This window comes from Oryza brachyantha, chromosome 5, assembly GCF_000231095.2.
Source record: "Oryza brachyantha chromosome 5, ObraRS2, whole genome shotgun sequence".
Taxonomy (NCBI): Eukaryota; Viridiplantae; Streptophyta; class Magnoliopsida; order Poales; family Poaceae; genus Oryza; species Oryza brachyantha.
In genome coordinates this window covers 17,182,768-17,203,301 of record NC_023167.2, presented here as the reverse complement: position 1 = coordinate 17,203,301, position 20,534 = coordinate 17,182,768, and the positions used below count along the sequence as shown (strand labels likewise).

Genomic DNA, 20,534 nt, shown 5'->3' with positions numbered 1-20,534 from the left:
TTTTAAAAATATTTGTCAAAAACTAATCAATATTTATTTCAGTGGTAGGAGCACAAGTATGTGCAAACTCATTCGCGCTGGTATTTCCATGACTATATACGCTTTGGATACCTTTCATTCCTTCAACAATTTTCAAAAGCGTATACATAAAAGATGTGCACACATATGTCAATATGTGCAAGTGTGCTAGTGGAAGTATATATGATGTTTGTTGAATATGTGATGGAAGATGTACTTATGTACCGTCTTCAAAAAAAGGGTGTGCTCCTTCACCGATAGTGGACAACTAGTGGATTAACTGGAACTGTTACTTTGTATTGAGGGCTTACTTAATTCGTGAAAATTTTTGGATTATGTGTCGCATCGGATATTTGACCAGATGTCGAAAGATTATTTTGACGACTAATTAAAAAACTAATTACGTAGAGTGCTAGAAAACCATGAGACGGATTTTTTAAACCTAATTAATCCACCATTAGTATATGAGAGCTACTGTAGCAGTTATGACTAATTATGGACTAATTAGGCTCAAAAGATTAGCCTTGTATTTTTTCTAAATTATACAGTTAGTTATTTTTTAATTATATTTAATGCTCTATACATTTGTATAAAGGTTTGAGGTAATAGGTAAATGCGAAAAAATTTAGAAACTAAGCAGAGAATGAATTCATGGGTTCATTGCATCTCATAATGGTAGTACTGTACAAAGTACGCCATATACCTACGTCAATTCGTGCTTGTTAATGTAGAAGTACTTAGCCACATAGGTAGCTAGGGCGACTATCAACGCACTGTGAAATTTGCAGAGATGCCTGACAAATGAAACCACGCATGATTTTGTGGGCCGTTGACATTGTACTATTTAAGGTTGGAAAACATCCATAATTCTAAACAAAGATACTGATCACTTGTTAGCCTGCATTGGCCAATGGTGCATGGCACAAATGTCAAGCTAAAGAAGTTGAAACAAAAGGCCACCCAAACTTACTGCTGAATTCAAAATCTTGTAATTCGAATAAAGAATCATAGCTCCAACACAAAAATGAAGATTCGGATATAGCTCTTCCTAGCTTTCTCTTTGTATTTTTTTAATTTTGTGAAGCTTTTTTATTTATTACTTCTAAACTAACCTGCACAAGAATTAATCTACAATTATGAAGTGTGACTAAACAAACATTGTCACACTAACTCCTCGTAATATGACAATATTAGTGGTCATGCTAGACCATTGGCATGGACCCGAGATTTGGATTTGGTAATAAAGTTAAGTGGACTTTAATTTTTCAAAAAAAACAAAGAAAGTTCACAAAATAGGAAATTTTTATTTGTTTCTTTTGGTTTCTTTTATGTGAGGGCTTCTCCTTTCTCTGACAAAGTGGACTACACGGGCCAAATATTCTATCCGCTCTCACGTTCTCCACGGCACGGCCCATTTATAAAGCGAGGCGACGAGCGGGTCCCACCGGCCACGTGAGTGCTAGCTGGCGGCCGTGTCAGGAGTCATGTGAGGCGGGGCCGTCCGTCCGACCGACGCGGGCCGCACCGGCACCGCACCGGCGTTGGCAGGCCCGGCTCCGGTGGTCAATGCCACGTCGCGCGTCTCGTCGTCACGTCAGGCAAAGAAAGAGAAAAGGCTCCACCACCTTCCGCTTGCACCTTCCCCTATCCCCCCTGTGCTGCCGTGCTCCCCTCCAGTGCATCCAGCCTACCACCAAATGCTGTAGCGCTGCGTGCGTGTGTCGTGTACGGATATAAGGGGCAAAAATATATCGGACGCGGGAGACCGTGAAGCTAGCTATGTGCAGGCTGCGGCTATAGCTATGATCCCGAATCCTTATGGTTATAAGATAAGATGAAATGGTTAAAGATGAAATGGTTAATGACAATGGGATGATGAATTGTTTATCCCAAGGTAATGTTTGAGATTGTTAAGATCAAAGGGCAAGAATTATGAAATTTTTAGGACAATTATCTACGTTTATAAATATATTAATTAAATATTGGATATTCCGATCACAAACTCTCCACCGGCCCGCGAAGATAGTAACTAGAAAATAGGTTCAACTCATATTGGGATCACTGGGCTAGGCTAGCCCAGGAAAAGCTACTAGGCAGCCTAGTCCTGGGGACAAGCCTAACCAAACACTAAGTACTTTGGATGAGGTGTCCTGAATCTATCGGAGACGTTACTACGAGGTACACATGGTCTAGAGGCCAACTAGGAAACATGAAAAGAGCTTCCTATGAACCTCCTGGCAAGCCATTCGGGAGGGTTGGAGGGCAAGCCACCTCGGTTGGGTCTCGAAGCCCTACCCTGGAGGGAAAAAGCCTCCGGTGGATGGGGTCAGGCTAGGTTGTGACTGATGGAGGGGAGACAATCGTATTGAAGAAGATGTGACATGCATTCATGACCATAATATACCCTACATTTTCCTCCGAGTAGCTTGTGGGTGGTATGCAGTGATATGCATAAGGTGGAAGATGACAGTCGACGTAAGGATTACGTCTTGAATGTTAAATGCACGCCTTATCTCATAGGATTTATGTTTAGAGCTTGGTATAATCTCTCATACCAGACAAGTGGTATGCATAAGGTGTAAAATGACAGTCGACGTAAGGATTACGCCTTAAAAGTTGCACATCTCATCTTATAGGATTTATGTTTAGAGCTTGGTATAATCTATGAGACGAGACAAGTTTACTTAGAGACTATACTCTACTTTTCAAAACAATAAAGGTTCTAAACATTAATGCATAAAACAATTGTTTATTATTATTATTTTCTTTTTTTTGAACCCTCATACAACCTAATTGCTATTTTATAATACTCAGAGTCGTTGTTAAACGTGGCTGATGATTATCTCTTATTTCTTCTCCCTTTCATGCTACTAAATATTCCTAATTAACAATACAAGTGGTCTGCTATTAATTATCGTGGTATATGGACTAATAAAACAGAAGCAAAATTGATCGCACGGCAAGGATCAACAACACTGGCCTCACTGGTCACTGCCTATTGCGGCCAGTGTCCAAAGTTGCATATATAGAACATACTTGGAGTAGAACATACTGATTTATTTATTCATAGATCTTTTTGATACGTTATAATATATAGCTGCAAATTAAAACGAAGAAAATATTTTGTTTTTCATCGTATGTCCACTTAGTTTTCCTCAAAAAATAACTTTCTAGGATTTGTCTAAATTCATCAATTGATAAATGTATATAATATATATATATATATATAAATTTATTAACATCTAGATAAGACTAGAAAGTCTTACATCATGAAACGGAGGGAGTGCCATCAATATTGTTTTATTTAACTAGTTTGTTTCAACCATATTATTATACCTTTACAATTTACGTCTTTGGATTCATCACTGCTCGTTTTTCTACTTAAAACGAAACGGTTTCCTCTTTAATATAACACCGATGAAATGCCGTGATTTTTCTTTAAAAGAAGCTTTTGCTAAACAACGCGTCGTGGCGTCGTGTAGTCGTGCTCGTTACTTTGTTCGGAGTGGATGCTGCGTTTGAAGACTTTCTGGGGATGAACGAACTGTTCCATTCTTCGGAAAAATAAGTAGTAGAGCTGAAGAAGACGTGAGTGGTGACAGCGGATACTAGCACCCTCAATTTTGAATTTTGCTTATATTTATAAATCAAAATTTATTTTTTTAACCTTAAATTTGAAGTTGATTTTGGGGGTTTTCATTATTGTTTATTTTTCTACCTTTTGATTGTATATCGCTATAAACATATGTATAAAAATTTTGTTCACAAGTTATTTTCTATTTATATGTTTGGCCTTTTCATTTAAAAACTCAAAAGATGACCACCCAGATCACCCAAAAAGATGGCTTGGATATATTGCGGTTTTTGAGAAGGCAAGCTGATCAACCACAACGTTGACGCGTCCGCTAGCTTTTGCGTCGACGATCGCACGGTTGCACGTCCAAGAAAGAGGCACGTATATATGCCGGTCCATCTGATCCAGAACTAGCGAGGACGACAGAGCAGATGCGTACTCTCAACTCCGGTGCAAAACTGCAAAGTAGTGCTTCATTTGCCGTGCCATGCCATATTATGCATGGGCATCAGGCATGTGCCCAACTTATTTTTTCGCGGCGCCGGAATGCCTGGCCAAATCAGGAGGCCACACATACGTGCCTAATTCTGAGGGGCTGTTTAGTTTTCAAAAATTTTCACCAAAAACATCACATCGAATCTTTAAACACCTAAATAGAGTATTAAACGTAGATAAAATGAAAAATTAATTACACATTTATGTAAGAAATCACGAGACGAATCTTTTGAGCCTAATTAGTACGTGATTAGCCATAAGTGCTACAGTAACCAACATGCACTAACGATGGATTAATTAGGCTTAAAAAATTCGTCTCGCGGTTTTCAGGTGGAATCTGAAATTTGTTTTATAATTAAATTACGTTTAATACTTCGAATATGTGTTTAAAATTTTGATGTGATGTTTTTGCAAAAAAAATTTTAACTAAACAAGGCCTGAGTTCTGAAGCTCCTAGTATTTATTAGTAGTAGTGGATTATATGTTTCCTGTGGCGGTATATATCTGGTGGATGCATGCTAAATTTAAATTTTAAAGCTTAATTGTTAAGTTTTTAAAGTTCTTCTTGATTTTGATTTTTTTATTGTAGTTTAATTTTTAGTATTTGTATTAAATCGCTATATATATATATATATAAAAGTTTAACTCGTAAATAATTTTTATTTGGAAATAAGCTGTTTCTCTTTTTTGCTCGTAAAGGGAAGTATGGGAACTGTGTAGACCGGATCTTATCCCATTTTCTTTTTAAATGTTTCGTATGGGAAGCATCGGGCAATTGTGACTGGTCAACCTTCGAGCTATCTCGGAGGGCACAGCTCACCCTAAATCAAGTTCTTGCCACTACTCGTTGGTGTAGAAGATGGGAGGATAATTAATTGAGTTTATACAATGTTCTTCCCACAGTTTCGGATCTTCTTTCTCATTTAATTTAGAGCCTTCTTGGTTGAGTTTCGAATTGCAATGCAAAGTTGATTTTTAAAATTTTACAATTTGATTGTACAGTTAGTTTTAGAGTTTCCCTTTTCACTTTCCTGGCTCGGTTCTAGTTGCTAATAAGATAAGGAGAGGTCCACCTAAATTTATTTTCGAATAATGCAACTAAAAGAACAGATATCCTCGCAAAAAGAGAACAGATACGTCTTTTTGTCTGAACCGAGTGATGTCTGATCTTTTGTCAAAGGGAAGAACGATATCTTTATTGGATGATTAAACTTATTATTCCCTCCATCCACAAATATAAACACTATTGTAGTAGGAATTTTATTAGAGATTAAGACTGCGATGAGTTTTTTTGAAAAAAAAATTCTATACAGAGTTTCATGATTTTGTATTTCTAGAGTAGATATTGAAATTTGGAATAATAAATTTTATCATTTATACTATTGTATATATATAAATCATACAATATTTTATTTTTTATTTTTTATCACCTAAAGAACACAAACCGTTATTTACTTGGCCATAGGACAAACTATTTTTTCTAATAAACTCAGCATATACTATGTTTGAACAAATTGTTCTGAGAAATGTAATATAAGAGGAGTTTGTAAGAGACGTGTTTTTTTAGAAACTTTGACAAAGCAATTATTCACAGTAATAATCTGATGGAGTAATTGAAAAATAACGAGGCAGAGTGACGTTGTTTTTGGACTTCATGATTCTGGATATGGGTTTCGTTCAAATTCCAAATTATAACTGATAAGGCCCAAATCCACAATACGGCCTACCGGCCCGTTAGCGTCACGAGACACGCAGACGATCGGCCCAGCTGCAAATCCCCTATCTCACACACTTTTCGTCCTCCTCTCCTTTTCGCTCGGCGGCTCCACCCCGACGAACCCGACGGTTCGCCGGCCATGGCAACGCCGCCGCGGCGAACCCCGAAGCCCGACCGCGTCAGCAGGAGGAAGGTGAGCACGGCCACCCGCCGCAACCTTTGGTGCCCTGCCCCCCGAGAGTCCTAACCCCGCTCGCTCGTCGTTCTGCCCTCGCACTCGCAGGGGGAGGAGCCGTGGCTTGCGGCGAGCCTTCGCCCGGGGAACTTCCTCCCTGGACTCGCCATCGGGTTCCTCCTCGGCCTACTCGTGGACCTGTCCTCCTCGTGGAGACCCAAACCCAGCCCTGCGCTGGCTCCGTCTGCCCCGGCGTCGCGGGGCTCTAAGCGGACGGGTGGTTCGTCCTCCGCCGGCGGGGGCACCGGCGGCGAGGAGCTTAAGATGGTAACTCTTTTTTCTAATGAAATTCCAGCGTCGCATTTACTAGTTCGAAATAACTCATGTAATATAGGACTGTCGGCTGGTTTAATTCCACCATTGAAGAGAGCTGGAGATGGACTTCTTGTGATGATTTCTGAGTTTTGGCACTGCGACTTTGTAGGTTTTAGTCGTGCGTCAGGACCTCAAGATGGGGACTGGAAAAATAGCTTCTCAATGTGCTCGTAAGTTCAACTATTGGAAGCTCTGTTAAAGAATTTGGTTTCCTTAATGCCTATAATTGTGTTTGATTTATCCTAGAAGTGTAGAGTATTGTGCTTTGCTCAAATAGAACTATTTTTTTGTTTTACTTACCATAATAATGTAGTATATTGTAAATAGAACAGATTTACTACCGCAGAAGTCAGTAACAAACCAATGTGAGCTGCTCCAGTCTAGGGTCTTACCTACATTTATTTTGTTTGCAGATGCAGCAACTGGTCTCTATGCAGAACTGATGGCAAGGTGCTAATGTAGTTTGCAATTTTGTTCCCTTAGGTAGTTATAATTGAAATAGTAAGACTAATTTTGCTCCCTTAAGTAGTTGTAATTGAAATATGTAGTAGCTTTTTTCTCCACAAACATATAATTGACCCTTCTAGAAGTGTATTGGGATTGGGTACAAGTACTAGTACATGTTTTGGTTATCATGACTTTGATGGTTCCTTTCGTTTGTATGAAAGTGAATCACATAGTGTCCATGAAGTTTGAATTGCACTTGGTCCTTATGGCTTTGGCAAGACTAGAGTCTAGGAGGTTCCCATTATCAAATAGCTATGTGCTGAACTTTTTAGTCAGCAACCATCTGATGCATCTCTTTGCAGCAACCGGGGCCTTTTGAGACAGTGGGAGCAATTTGGACAGGCTAAGATTGTTTTGACATGCAAAAATCAACAGGAAATGTAAGCCATTGCTCAGATAGGTTCCTTTGAACATTATTTGATGGATAGTGATGAAAACCTTTTTTTCTCTGCATTAAAGGAATAGGCTGAAGGAAACTGCGGAACATCGAGGTATCCCAACTTTTGTTGTTGCTGATGCAGGACGCACACAGGTCTGTTTATTGCTTCTACAACTCCTCATATATGGATATCGGGCACTTTTCTCTAATTGCTTTGGGAGGGCAAACTAGTTGGCTTCTGCTTTAAAAGCAGTCCTATTCAAGCCATTCACAAACAGCTAGAAAATAATCATGGCTCATCCTATTGTTGAAAATATATCAAAGTGATACTGAATTTCTGAATTTAAATATTTCCTGAATGTTTTTGACGAGGGTAAAATTCTTACTTAAATGGTGCACGCCGTTACATGGTATTTAGTTTGAGCTAAACTTACCCTTGAGCATGTTTTTTTTTTGTGATGTATAGTGTGAGTATCCTTATTCATAGGTTGGAACATTTTATACTTAAGTTGTATCTTTTGTGTCTTTCCATGCATAAGAAATTAATCATGGCCAACTATACTGTGAAATTGTTGCTATCTTGTTTACGCTGATTATTGCTTATTTACATCTTTTTAGGTTTAGAAAAGCATATTTGGGTGCACTCATGAAAGAACTTCATGAATATCGAAGACTGATTCTTACTGTCGTTGTAGGTACAAGCTGGGTCTAAGACAGTTCTTGCAGTAGGGCCAGGTAGGTTTCTGATCCAAAACTATGTTTATGTCTGATAGCTGCAAATTGTCTCAGATTTGTGCATTTGAACTGTATATATATTTGTTGAAATCCATCTCATATTTCTTATTTTATCCGTTAATGCAACAAACATTTACCGTGAGTTGGAAATTTGCTTGCAAATGATTTGTGCTAATCCTTTTAAACGAAGAGGGCCCCTAGGTTCTTTGTCCAATTTGACTAAATACCAACCCATGAAGCCAAGTAAACCAGTAATGCCTTTAGGATCGTTTGGCATACGAGATAATATATTATGACCTTGTGGTGCAGGGAGGAAAGCAGACATAGATTCAGTTACTGGGAAGTTGCGTTTACTATGATCTGCATCTCAGACATGGTCAGTTTCAGACTTTCACCCGTTTGTTCTTTCTGATGATTTCAATTTCTTATGTCTGCCTTCTATCTAATGAAATTTGAAGGACCATGAATATCCACTAACTTGTATAACCCTTTCTAAAAAAAATTGTACTAAAGTCATTGTTGATTCAAGTTGCATCTTTGTATGGTTGTTTGAAAATCACCTTCCACACACATTCTACTAAACCTAGGCATTCATCATGTTGCTCCTCCTTGATGCAGATAAGCTGATCCCCTCAAATGTTCAAACCATTGTTGGGTTCAGTTGATGGTAGCACCTTATGCTTGTAACCCCACTACAGGAGGTCGGAATCCTTGGGACGCCTTACCACATTTCTCAGGCTAGCTCTGAAGCAATTCTGCAGGATCCATTTCTGGAGTTGGCTGTAATCCTTTCCTCCCCATATCCTCGTAGCCTATCCACATGTCAGAGCTTTTGCAGCGGATTTTGCATTGTGACACTGAACAAGTATTCGTATAGTTTCGAAGTAGGTTGTCACCCCTTCCTCAAAGTAATGGATCACTTCCCTTGCGAACATTCTTGGTGTGAAGCTTCTCTTGCCGTGAAAGTTCTGTGTTCCCAACAAGTCCATATCCACTGGCAACTATTTTTTTTTCTCTTCCTTGCAAAGCTGGAAGTTTGTGCTCCGGTTCCAACAAAATTCGATTCTTGCAGAGGTGAAAGCTTGTGTTGGAGTGGCCGTAGTTCCAACAAAATTCGATGAAGTTTCTGGGCACTGAACAAGCCGGCTCGACAAGTGCTTCTGGTGAGTCCGGGCTGGGTCTCAAGGCCCAATAAAGCAACCGGGCCTCCTCGGAGAGTTGCACTTGCACCACGGACGCTCCGCTGCTCGGAAAGGGGGAAGGCGAAGCAGCTCCAAGGCAAAGTCCAAACCCTCAACCCCCGCGCCGCGCCCATGGCGGCCGCTGCCTCGGCCTCCTCCTCCTCCTCGCGCCGCCGCGGCGGTGGCGCGCGGCAGTCCCCGTTCTTCCGGGACCTGGCCTCCCCGATCCCGTCCCACCGCGCGGCCTCCCGCTTCGCCTCGGCCGCGGCCGCGCCCAGCGCCACGCCGCCTCCCCCGCCGCTCTTCACCCTCGACGACCGCGTCGCCGCCGCGGACTTCTCCCCCGACCCCGCCGCCTCCGACCTCCTCCCCGTCGCCTCCTCCCCGTCCCCGCGCGCCGCCGCGGCCAGCCGCTCCCCGTCGTGGGACCGCTCCCGCGGCAGGGCCTCCGCCCCCGGATCCCCCATGGATGGGGTCGTGGAGCCGCCTCAGAAGGAGGTGCTTGCTTTGCCCCCTCCTTCGAGCCCGGGTACTCCGGCTCCTCCTCCGCCTCCGGCCGCGGAGGCACAGTCGCCTGTTACCCCGGCACCTGTGTCGACTGGTGCGGAGGTGGAGATGAACGGAGAGGAGGTAGATCGGGAGGAATGGATCACTGTATTCGGGTGAGGAGATGATGCTTATTTCAGTTCTTTGACCTAGGAAGCGTAATTGCATGGTAAATTTTGTTCTGGAGGTAGATTGGTGCTGCATGCGCTCGCTGAACATGCACCGTTGTAGCTGAGAGAATTATATTGCACAGCATAAGTTTATGCTTCTTGTCATTAGCTTACTCTGGCTTGTAAGCCAATCAGAATGAGCTAACTTCTGCATCGTTAAGTTAGTTGTTTATACTTGATATGTTCTGGTTGAGAATGCTCAGTCATCGTTTGCATATTTTAGCCGCTTGTTAACCCTAAGTCAATGTTATATTACAGCTGTAGTTAATTGTTTTTTTTTATTTGCTGTTTCCCCTACAGATTCTCCCATAGAGATACCAACCTTGTTATTCGGGAATTCGAGAAATGTGGAGTAATTTTGCGGCATCACTCTGGTCCACGAGATGGTAATTGGATCCACATATTATATCTGGTAATGATAACTTTAATTTTAACCAGGCTTCCATTTTATTTTTAGCCTGTTGATTGCCCTCTGTTTATGTTTCCCAAAACAATTATTGTCTTAGTTATACAGTTCTCTAGTGGCTTACATAGGTGTGCAAGTCGTGAAGTTTCATAACATACGATTCATAAGAGAATAATTTGGACTTACTCATATTTTCAATCTTTTGAAACAACAAATTTCCCAAGCCCCTTATGTCACCGAGTATCATTTTAACTGTGTTTTTCATATTGATCTCTTTGGAATTTTATACAGGGCATTGTCCAACTCTTTTTTAGACAAACCTTTATCATATATGAATTATACTCTATGCACATGCATCATTTGATGGAGTCTCACATTGTTATTGTGTACTTGGTTTTGAAGCACTCTTATGATGCTCGGAAGGCCCTTCAAAAGAATGGTATCCAGATAAGCAGTGGCGTCATTATTGGAGTGAAGCCTATTGATCCAATGCATAGGCAGCAGCTCGATGAGAGGTTCACTGGAAACAAACAAGGAGGCTTCATGGTTTCCTTGCCTCCAAAGTCTCTAATTCTTAAGGGTACTGGTGCATCAAACCAGTTGGGAGCCTTGCCACGCCCATATGATCCTAAAGCTAACACAAATGTTAACAGAGATGCTAGCCGACGTGCAGCAGGCAGCGTTGCTGCACCTGCAAAATCTCTTGTTACGAATGTGATGGATTTGATATTTGGTATTTAACCTGCCATTTTGAGAACCTATGATATATCTTCATCTTTCTGTGTTTCTTGTGTCTTATGGAGGACGCGCTGGTGAGCAATATGTCAGTGTGACAAAGGTCCAGGAAGAAATTTGCCTAAGATTTAGAGAATTTGGAGAGTGAACTTATCTTTGGCGATGTAACATTCATATTGTGGCACCTTTTCCTTTTGGTTGTACTTCTATATTATGATTTGCTGAGAGCAGCTGTTGTATGCCGGTTGATGTGCTATATAGCTCGGCATGAAAGTGTCTCATAGGAATAATGCAAAGTGCAAATATAGAGTTTTTTGTGATTAATTTAGAGGTTATTAGGTGATTTCAGTTTTAACAAAGGACAAGGAGAACAATTTGGTTGAGCATCAATTACTGTTGATTTATTTATGCCAGTCATTATTTCTAAACGTGCTGGAGGCAGCTGAGTAACCAAAGTTGTGTCGCGCCAACGTTTGTTTGTTTGGGCGAGCTGACGACGACCAGCGATTCGAGATGGGTGCATATGAATACATAACGTAACAAGCACGTTAATTACCCTGTGATTCGGAATCCGATCCGTTGAATGCTTCAAATAGCAATGAACTAACTCCGGCTATAAATCTTGTTTTTGCGATTACACGGTAGATTTTGCGTGCTCCAGAACTTTTGTGCTCGAAATGACAAATACATAATGGGAAAAATTATAATTTTAACGGCAAATAGACAAACATTACAGCATTACATTACGAAAACTTATCGACTATCATGGAGTCTCTGCTACATTTGGCCCCGGCTCCAGCAGCGGTAGGTTTAGTAAGCCAACGCCCCTCGCTCTGGCAACTCGAGGATAGTAAGCTAGGCTCTCCTCATACAACATAGGAACCACAGGCATAATCTTTGTGCTCACACAATTTAGCTCCTTCCCGTACTTGCTAGGAACATCTTCACATATGGTAATGCACTTCCGATGAACTCCAGCGCATTGTCGCTCCACTTCTGAAGTCACTAATAACGCCTGATCAAGTGCAAACAAGTTTTCAATTGTTTGCTCCAATGGGTCAATATAAACCAAGCTTCCTCCCAGTATTCAGTAGAACCCTTCCATCTGTTGGGTCAACTGCCATAGGTACTACAAAATTTGTTGAAAGTGAATAATCTGGCCAGAATTTTAAATTGATTGTGTATGCTCTAGTCCACAGACCTTGATCCCGCCTCCATATATCTAACTCATCCTCAACTGGATTTGAAAGAACAGCACACAGCTTTCCCTGAAGCATATGCCGGGCGGCATTGCGTTTACAGGCAGAGGTGGCTCGTGGATATGCCGGGCGTATCCATAGTCACAGCCAAATGGCACACATCTTAGGTAATATCCACGAGATTCGTAGTCTCTCCAACCATACAAAAGCGCCACAACGACATGATCCTGAATCACCTGGTTGAACGCCAAGCCAACATTCTTGTTACCAAATGCAAAAGGATTGTCTTCTTCTTCTTCACAGCAACCAGTGGGCACTTGCCATCCTGGGTGCAACAGCTGTTGTGGGTACGACAACACCTGCGGCAGCTGCGCCTCTTTGTTCCTGTTCCGATAGATCCGACGGCAACCAGTACACGGGTTGAACAGATAGTCATTCTCGTCAATGCTCACCAGATTCAACCCATGGCAAGGCTTGGAGCAAACTACCTTCGTGTCAAGAAATAGTGTGCCTTGACGAGATGCCTCTTGGAGCCATTTACTCAAGGGAATGAAGTTAAAAGGAGATTTTCTAGAGCCCTTGCCCACAAGCATGACTTTTGGCCTCTTATCCTTGTTCTTGTTCGCAAAGTATGCTCGGGACAAATCTGTCACTCTTTACTAGTCCAAGCCATTGCTTACAGACAAGTTTGAACTTCAAGATTGATTCAGCCGGCAGTCGCAATAGGATCTCCTCAGTAGCCTTAGCCAAGGGAGTAGATAAGGCTATCTCTTCCCTTGTTCTACACAATGGGGTAAGGCGCTCCTTAAATAAACTGAATCTGATATCAGATTTCTCGTTTTGATAGAATGTACAGGTCTCCAAGATTGAGATAATGGTTTCTAGAGTTCCAGAAACAGGATCATAGGTACACACCTTGTGCTTGGATGTAGCGATGATTATCTTCTTACCTGATAAGCAACTACCAAATGAGCCAAGAACTTTCACTATTTGTGGCTCAAGTAAATCCCTTGCCAACTGTCCTGTCAAATCAATTCGATGATCCAAAGACCAGTCACCAGTTCAGCTTCCAAATTTCCAGCATGCAAACAGCAGCTGACCTATCACGAAGGTCTCGGACTATACACAGCTGACAATCAAGCTCCACCAAGTGCACTCCACATACCACAAAGGGTGGTGATCGGATCCATCTGAAGGTTTCATCAGTGCGAGAAAATGATATGATAGCAGCTCTTGGTGCTTTGCCCAAAAGCACCGGGTTGATCAACCAGTGCAGAAATCCATTGACAAAAACTGGCTGCAGTTTGTAATACACTGCATTGGAAATAGCAGACTCAGCAAACCTGCAGAACCTGAAAGGTACCCCGCCAGCAACAGGCCTCCAATAATCCCCTTCATCACCCCCAAGTGTGTATATCTCACACTTGAAAGGTTGCTTCTCATGAAATTTCCCTTGAAAAAGCCTCACCACCTTGTACTTCTTTGTCCGGGCATCGAACCCAAGACCAGCAGTGGCAAAAGACACATCTTGGCAGGGGGGCAATCGTGTGATTGCACCTGTGGCTGCATTGAAAACGCAGTAAGCTGCCGCGACAGCATCATACAGGAGGGTGAGTCCATGGCATGGTGCGGGTGCCACTTCAACAGCGTCGCCGCGCACATGATCAAGTGTGAGCAGCAGGTCATCTGTGGGCCTCGAAGGCGAGCACGAGTACACCGCGGTGGAGTTGAAGTTCTCCGTAGGTGAGACGAACAGCAGCTCGGTTCTTGCAGCGTGGAGCCGGCGAAACTCCTCAGAAGACAGCATTGCAGCCCAGGAGCGGCAGGCAGCCTGGAAGGGAAGGATGGATTTGATGGGTACCCGCAGGAACACCTCGGTTAGCAACTCGTCAGGCAGCTGTGCGACTGCGCAGCTGGATGGTGCACACTTCCTCCTCCTCTTGCTGCTGGGGGACACATCCGTTGTCATCTCCGGCGGCACTGCACCATCCCCGGATGATGGTGCAGGCCTTCTCCTCTTGCTGTCCCGCTCCCGCATCATGCCGCCACAAAAAAGTTGACGGCCGATTCGTCAAAACGGCGTGTGGTCGGCAGGTGATGGACCAAAAAAGAATCAATCTTTTGGATCTTACTCTAGTGAACTATGATGAATTCAATTCAGAAAACAATCATGGAACTGCAAGATACAGATGGATGGCGCTCGGGCACTGATTAGTTAATATGGAGTACTGCAAAACAGCAGTTCGTTTGCGGACGGCAAGGGAACTAGATGAATCCAATCCAAACAAACATAAGAGTGAAAAAGGAACAAGATTGAAGGGAGAAATTAGAGCGAAGGGGCAAGGGCTAGTACCTTGCTGGTTGGCGGAGGCAGGGGCGCTCCGGAGGGCAAGGGGTAGAGGCGGCGGCTCGTCCGTTCTCTTGACGATACCTCGGCGGGCGGCGGCGGCGGCTAGTCGAATTCTTCTCGCTTGCGAGCAGAGATGGTAATGGGACCGCGATGAGACCGGAAGGTATTTACTCTGGTACGGTATGAACTAAATATATTATCTGTGGTAAGTAATCGGACAAATACCTTTACCCGATGGGTACGCGGGTATGAAAACGTTCTTATGATCCCATACCCGTTTACCCGAGGGTAATAAATACCCACAAGTTTAAATACACGTCATAGTCCAATATCAAATTAGCCTAGCCTAATTAACCAAAACCTTAGATATTTAAATCATCCGTATATTTTTTCACTACACTATATAAATGTTTGATGTCTTTAGTATTAGTGTCTATTGTAATATACTGTATGGAAACTATATAATTTAGATTGTTTTAAACTATTGCGGGTATATGGGTAACCCGATGGGTAAGGTTTACCCAAACGGGTATGGGTATGGAGAAATTTTTCTACCCGTGACGGGTATGGGTATTTTGATAGTACAAAATTTTACTGGTGGGTATGGGTCTGGGGTACCAATACCCGATGGGTATTTACCCGTTGCCATCTCTACTTGCGAGACCGTTTTCGTGGATATATATATATATATATAGTGTTAGGAAAATAGACGTATAACCGAGAAGCAGATTTAACGTGAAAAATCCTTACGGGAAAAACCACGGGCGTCAACCGATAATAACCATTATGAGATGATGGTTACAATAGCAGAGGAATACACCGGACTGTCGCACCCTTCCCATGCAGCTCGCAAGGGATATATATATAGGAAAATCAAGGAGTCCTAATAGGAAAATGCTGACAGAATTCTATTAGGAATCTAATTCTACTCCTACTCCAAGTAGGAAACGGTTAGGAGAAAGCTAGTAGGAAACTAGTAATATAATCCAAATACATTATAGATAATAATTCAGATTATATCTCTAACCATCTCCACCTTGAGACGAATTTTCTTGTAGCATAAAAATCATAAATCACCAGAAACCTCATGTAGATAAAATCACATTGCGGCAAATAGTCTTTTGGACTATACTATGCACAAACCAAACTTGAGGACAACGAGAATCTCGCTTGTTTTGAACAGGAGCAGTGAACCGTACTTCAGACTCACAATGGGAATAAAACTCTAAACCCGTTGGTATAAATTGGTAGAACCCAACAAAGATGCGAACCAAAACAAAGTACTTGAATCTCCTGATAAACCTCATGAAAAATTGGTCATATGCTCATAGCAGTTCCTCTGAAATCACACGATCAAAACAAGAGCATTGACTAATACTTCAAAACTCGCCGTAGGATCAAATCCTAAAATTGTTGGTATAAATTGGGGGAACCTAACAGAACAGCGAAACGAAGTATTAAAATCTCCTGAGAAATTTGATCAAAGTGATAAACAGGAACCAAAATCTTCTCGGTGAATTGTTTTTTCCTTTCAAACACCAGCTTGTAGAAGAAAACTTTCATCTGAACTTATCATATACTGAAATTGATCTCGCCATCAAACTTCTCAATGTCTAATTTGATAAAAAATTTCGAGAAAAATTACAAATCAAAAAATATGATAGAATAAAGAAAGTTCCTTGATGCGAAAGCTGATGTGCACGTAGAAAATTCCGCCAAAAATCCTTTTCACTTGAACCGGAACATACTTGCTGCTCTATTTTTCTCCTCGAGAATTGGGCAATGGTAGATCAAAATTTGTCTGCTGTTTCTTCACCAATTTTTGCTTTACACGCATGAGTACACATGCAAAAGGCAGGAAGCAGGTGCCATATGCGACTTACTGATGCCTTGCTGCTGCTACCGCACCATACGCGAGGATGCAATGAGATGCTGCTGGCTAAAGACGCATGAGGAGGAGCGCATCGGCAGGGTAGATCGAATCGTGCCCCCGGATAGATCAGATCTTCCAACCGATAGCTCTGATACCACTTGTTAGGAAAATAGACGTATAACCGAGAAGCAAATTTAACGTGGAAAACCCTTACGGAAAAAACCACGGGCGCCAACCAGCAATAACCACTATGAGGTGATGATTACAATAGTAGGGGAATACACCGGGTTGTCGCACCGTTTCCGTGCAGCTTACCAGGAATATATATATGGGAAAATCAAGTAGTCCTAATAATAAAAAGGCTGACAGAATCTTATTAGAAATCTAATTCTACTCCTACTTCAAGTAAAAAACGGTTAGGAGAAACCTAGTAAAAAACTAATATAATCCAAAAATACATTATACATTCATATCTTTAACCTATATAACATATTTAAAATCTTAAAGCCTGCCCGGATTTGAGGCTCTCCCAGCGTTTCACGCTGGCGTGGCCGCCGGGAGCTGCCGACACGTCGTTAGCGGTGTTTTCGGTCTCTGCCTGGACTGGGTGCACGGTGACCCGGTTCACTGCGTGGTGGGCCCGGTCTCCGTCGGCCGTGGTGCCTGCACGGTGAGCCGGGACGAGGGCGAACAGGACAGGGCGAAGAAGGCAACGCAGCGAGGCTTCCATCCGCTCGATCCACACCCTCGTCCTCCCTCTCACCGGGGATCTAGCGGCGGCACGGCCGACGGTGCGCAGCCTCGTCGGGACGAGCTCCGGGCGGCGCTGGGAGGAGCTCGGCCGGCGGCACCGTCATCCTTCCTCTCCGCGCAGATCCGGCGGCGGCGTGCCTCCCTCTCGGCGCGGATCCGCCGGCAGCGTGGCCGAGGTGGACCTCAGGCGGCGGCGCGGCCTCGCCGCGAGGAGGTGGCGTGGCTCCCTCTCGGCGCGAATCCGGCGGCGGCACGGCCGAGGCGGGCCTCGACCGGCGCGCAGCCTCGCGGGAGGAGCTCGGGGCGGCGCTGGGGGGAGCTCGGTCGGCGGCACCGTCGTCCTCCCTCTCCGCGCGGGTCCAGCGGTGGCATGACTCCCATGTGAATCTCCTCGAGTCTTATGTTCTGGCCGCCTTTCCTGCACAACCGTCTTGTACACTGTAAAGCAACTCGTCGTTCTCTCTCCCACCCACCTCCTCACCTTCTCGGCTTTTCCTCCCACCCATCCGACCAGCCTCTCTCATCTCCCCTCTCTCTCGCCGCGGATCGTGCGGCGGAGGCGGCGGCCGCGAGCGGACGAAACGCGGCCTCGCCGGGAGGAGCTCGGGACGGCGGCAATGCGGCCGAGGTGGGGGGAGGTCACGACGGCGGCGGAGCGGCCGAGGCGGGGGGAGCTCGGGGTAGCAGCGCGGCCTCGCCGGGAGGAGCTCGTGTTGCTATTGTGTTCTTTCATGTGCTCTTTCTTTGGTTAGAATCTGCTACTTTGGATCTGGTTGTTTGGCTTTCTTCCTCTCCTGTGATATTGCTCTTCCAATCCACTGTATTTTTTATTATGGATCTTGCAGGTTGACACTGTCGCTGTATGCATTGTGGAGAACGAGGTATGTTTAGGTGCGGTAATATACCTCCAGATTCAGGTTGCTTTCCATTGTATTTTGTGTGTTTATCTATGTTTATGGGTAGATCGGGATAATTATATTAGTTCAGGTAGAACCTGTTGTGGTCAATTAGTCTCTTTTTCGGTGATTCAAGATATAGATACTTTTTGGTTGGTTGCTGCAAACTTTTGTTTTCCTTTATTTTTTCGTTTTTATGCATATTTATAGTGCAGTGATTTCAATGGTCACTTGACATGGGATTACCTTTTGTGTGTGCTTTCGGCTGGTCTACGCCATATTTGGCAAGGGAATTCTTTCACCGCTTGGGAGAAAAGATGGGTGACAAGGTGATGCTTATTGTTGCTGAACATGATGATAAACTTGTTGCTGGGGCACTTAACCGTATTGGAGGTGACACGCTGTTTGGTCGCTTATGGGGATGTATGCCAGATGCTTATTTCCCCAACTTGCATTTTGAAGCTTGCTATTATCAGGTAATTTGTGCATCTGTCGGAGCTTCCAGAATGTTTAACCTTGTACGGAAACTAATAATTTTTTGCAGTACCACCTGAATTTGTTTTTAAACCATTTTAAATGAAAATAAGTAAATCCATATTTATTTGATGTTTCTTGATTTACATATGATTTTGAATTTTCCTACCAATTTAAACTCCAAATACGTAGTATCTTGTATATGTAGGTGTACTAATTTTTATTTTATATGGGTGATAGTATGAAAATGTGACAATCAAATGGCTTACTTATAGAATATACATGCTTCTCAGGCAATTCAAGCAACTATGGAATTGAACCTGAGTGAGGTCGACGCAGGTGCTCAAGGAGAGCACAAGATCCAGCACAGTTACCTCCCAGTGACAACATACAGCTGCCGCTACTTCTTAAATCCTGGTTTTGGGATAGCTATAGGACACTATCTTGCACATGAGACAGCTCAGGTATTTCATTTTAATATTTTCAATAAGTATATTATGAGCTGTTAATTCTTATATGCGGACCATCCTTTTATGCTCAGTCCTGTGTATGTTGGATAAGGATCTTTTACCATTTATACCATCTTAAATACAACACACCACATCCAGTTTTTACTCAACCATCTAAATGCATAGTATCTGATGTTATTTAATGTTCTATTCTGATCCAAAAGCCGAGCTCGCTGAAGATTAGTACCAGATCTGGCATGCTTGAGCGTGAAATCTTGTCCTGTTTTTTGTTAAATGGTTTCAGTGTGATGGTCTGATGTTATGATGGCTGATATGCACCTGTTGTGCAAATATGGGTGTTCTCCAGTTTTGCAATATTGTCAGGTTAGAATATGCTGGAGTCAATGATGCTAACAATTCAGATTAGAAAATATTTGACCAGATGGAGCGCTTTATTGCTAGAAGATCACTTTCTTTAAGACCTTTTCTCCTGCAACATCCGCTCACCGTCAGCACCAGCTTCGCCCCTCGCTGCCCTTCGCTGTCGTCGTCCTCGTCTTCTACGGTACCACCGTCGCCTATGCGCTGACGTATGGATGAATGTGAGGCTCAAATTGCTGCTAACCTTGAGATCATGGAGCCCTGCTCCAGTGTCAAGGATAGGTATGAAGTGCCTCTGTTTGTCCCCTTCTACCGATAATTTTGTGCTTTACTTATTTGTGTTATGTTGATAGTAATTTGCACGATTGGTTATAGCATGATTACTGATACAGAAGAGAAGGATCTCATCACTTGAGGGAAGGTGAGACTGAAAGCATGAATCAACTGCTAGATTAGAATATACTGGACTCAATGATGCTAAGAATTCAGATTAGAATATATTTCACCGGAGAGAGCACCTTACTACTAGAAGATCACTGTCTTTAAGACCTGTTGTCCTGCAACATCCTGCTCGCCGTCTGCACCACCTTCACCCCTCAGCCGCCCTTCTTCGTCGTCGTCCTCATCGTCTTCTACGGTACCACCGTCGCCTGTGTGCTCATGTACTACCTGCCCTGATTGCTTGGCTAAATTAATTACTCCACCTTTTGTGCTTAGTTAATTTCATTTTATAAATTTTCCTGGATATGTGCATGTCTTTGATTTCTACGTCACATTAGAATGATAGATGCATGGTGTTAATTTTCTCATACTTTGTAAATATCTGATGCTCTCTCTATCCCATAATATAAGATATAATTCATTTAGAAATCAGTTTTAATCAACACATTTATAGATCTGAGCGATAAAATAATTTAGAATCAAATTTAGATCTGAGCAATAAAGTAATTTAGATCTCAGCAATGTTATCAACACATATTGATTGTGAATGTCAACTCTTGTGAATCAGATTTACTTCATACATATAACAGAAGTAATTTAGAACCTATATACTTCTTTTTATTACAAATATAATCATGTCAACTGTTGTTATACATATTTGGTTGCAATGAACATAATGGTATAAATTGAATTGTACACGCAACA

At 42.8% G+C, this 20,534-nt stretch overlaps 3 protein-coding genes and 1 pseudogene across 9 annotated transcripts; 3 read left to right on the top strand and 1 right to left on the bottom strand.

Annotated features, from left to right (window-relative positions):
- Positions 1 to 5,895: 5,895 nt before the first annotated feature.
- LOC102703869 (probable peptidyl-tRNA hydrolase 2) lies at positions 5,896 to 8,685 on the top strand. Of its 2 annotated transcripts, none has more exons than XM_040524450.1 (9): positions 5,896 to 5,997; positions 6,088 to 6,306; positions 6,464 to 6,524; positions 6,768 to 6,804; positions 7,164 to 7,241; positions 7,327 to 7,393; positions 7,936 to 7,975; positions 8,285 to 8,351; positions 8,594 to 8,685. In XM_040524450.1, exons 1-8 carry the CDS (start codon positions 5,944 to 5,946, stop codon positions 8,332 to 8,334), a joined length of 606 nt encoding a protein of 201 aa, XP_040380384.1. In that variant the 5' UTR covers positions 5,896 to 5,943; the 3' UTR covers positions 8,335 to 8,351; positions 8,594 to 8,685. The 2 variants fall into 2 exon arrangements, with proteins under 2 accessions (XP_040380384.1, XP_040380383.1); XM_040524449.1 differs by having other exon boundaries at positions 7,321 to 7,393.
- Positions 8,686 to 9,213: 528 nt separating this feature from the next.
- On the top strand, positions 9,214 to 11,403 carry LOC121054506 (nuclear pore complex protein NUP35-like). The gene is made up of 3 exons (XM_040524448.1): positions 9,214 to 9,818; positions 10,173 to 10,284; positions 10,681 to 11,403. Exons 1-3 carry the CDS (start codon positions 9,289 to 9,291, stop codon positions 11,017 to 11,019), a joined length of 981 nt encoding a protein of 326 aa, XP_040380382.1. The 5' UTR covers positions 9,214 to 9,288; the 3' UTR covers positions 11,020 to 11,403.
- A 173-nt stretch (positions 11,404 to 11,576) lies between these two features.
- Positions 11,577 to 14,662, bottom strand: LOC102703310 (annotated as a pseudogene).
- A 2,446-nt stretch (positions 14,663 to 17,108) lies between these two features.
- Positions 17,109 to 20,296, top strand: LOC107304214. Of its 6 annotated transcripts, XR_005811823.1 has the most exons (5): positions 17,109 to 17,935; positions 18,034 to 18,560; positions 18,852 to 19,022; positions 19,312 to 19,670; positions 19,764 to 20,296. XR_005811823.1 is itself a non-coding variant. In XM_040523943.1 (4 exons), the coding sequence occupies exons 1-3, from the start codon at positions 18,321 to 18,323 to the stop codon at positions 19,594 to 19,596; spliced, it is 573 nt and encodes a 190-aa protein (XP_040379877.1). In that variant the 5' UTR covers positions 17,129 to 18,320; the 3' UTR covers positions 19,597 to 19,670; positions 19,742 to 20,289. The 6 variants fall into 6 exon arrangements, 5 of the variants coding, with proteins under 5 accessions (XP_040379877.1, XP_040379878.1, XP_040379876.1 ...); XM_040523943.1 differs by having other exon boundaries at positions 17,129 to 18,560; positions 19,435 to 19,670; positions 19,742 to 20,289; XM_040523944.1 differs by having other exon boundaries at positions 17,129 to 18,560; positions 19,435 to 19,670; positions 19,781 to 20,288.
- Positions 20,297 to 20,534: the final 238 nt, after the last annotated feature.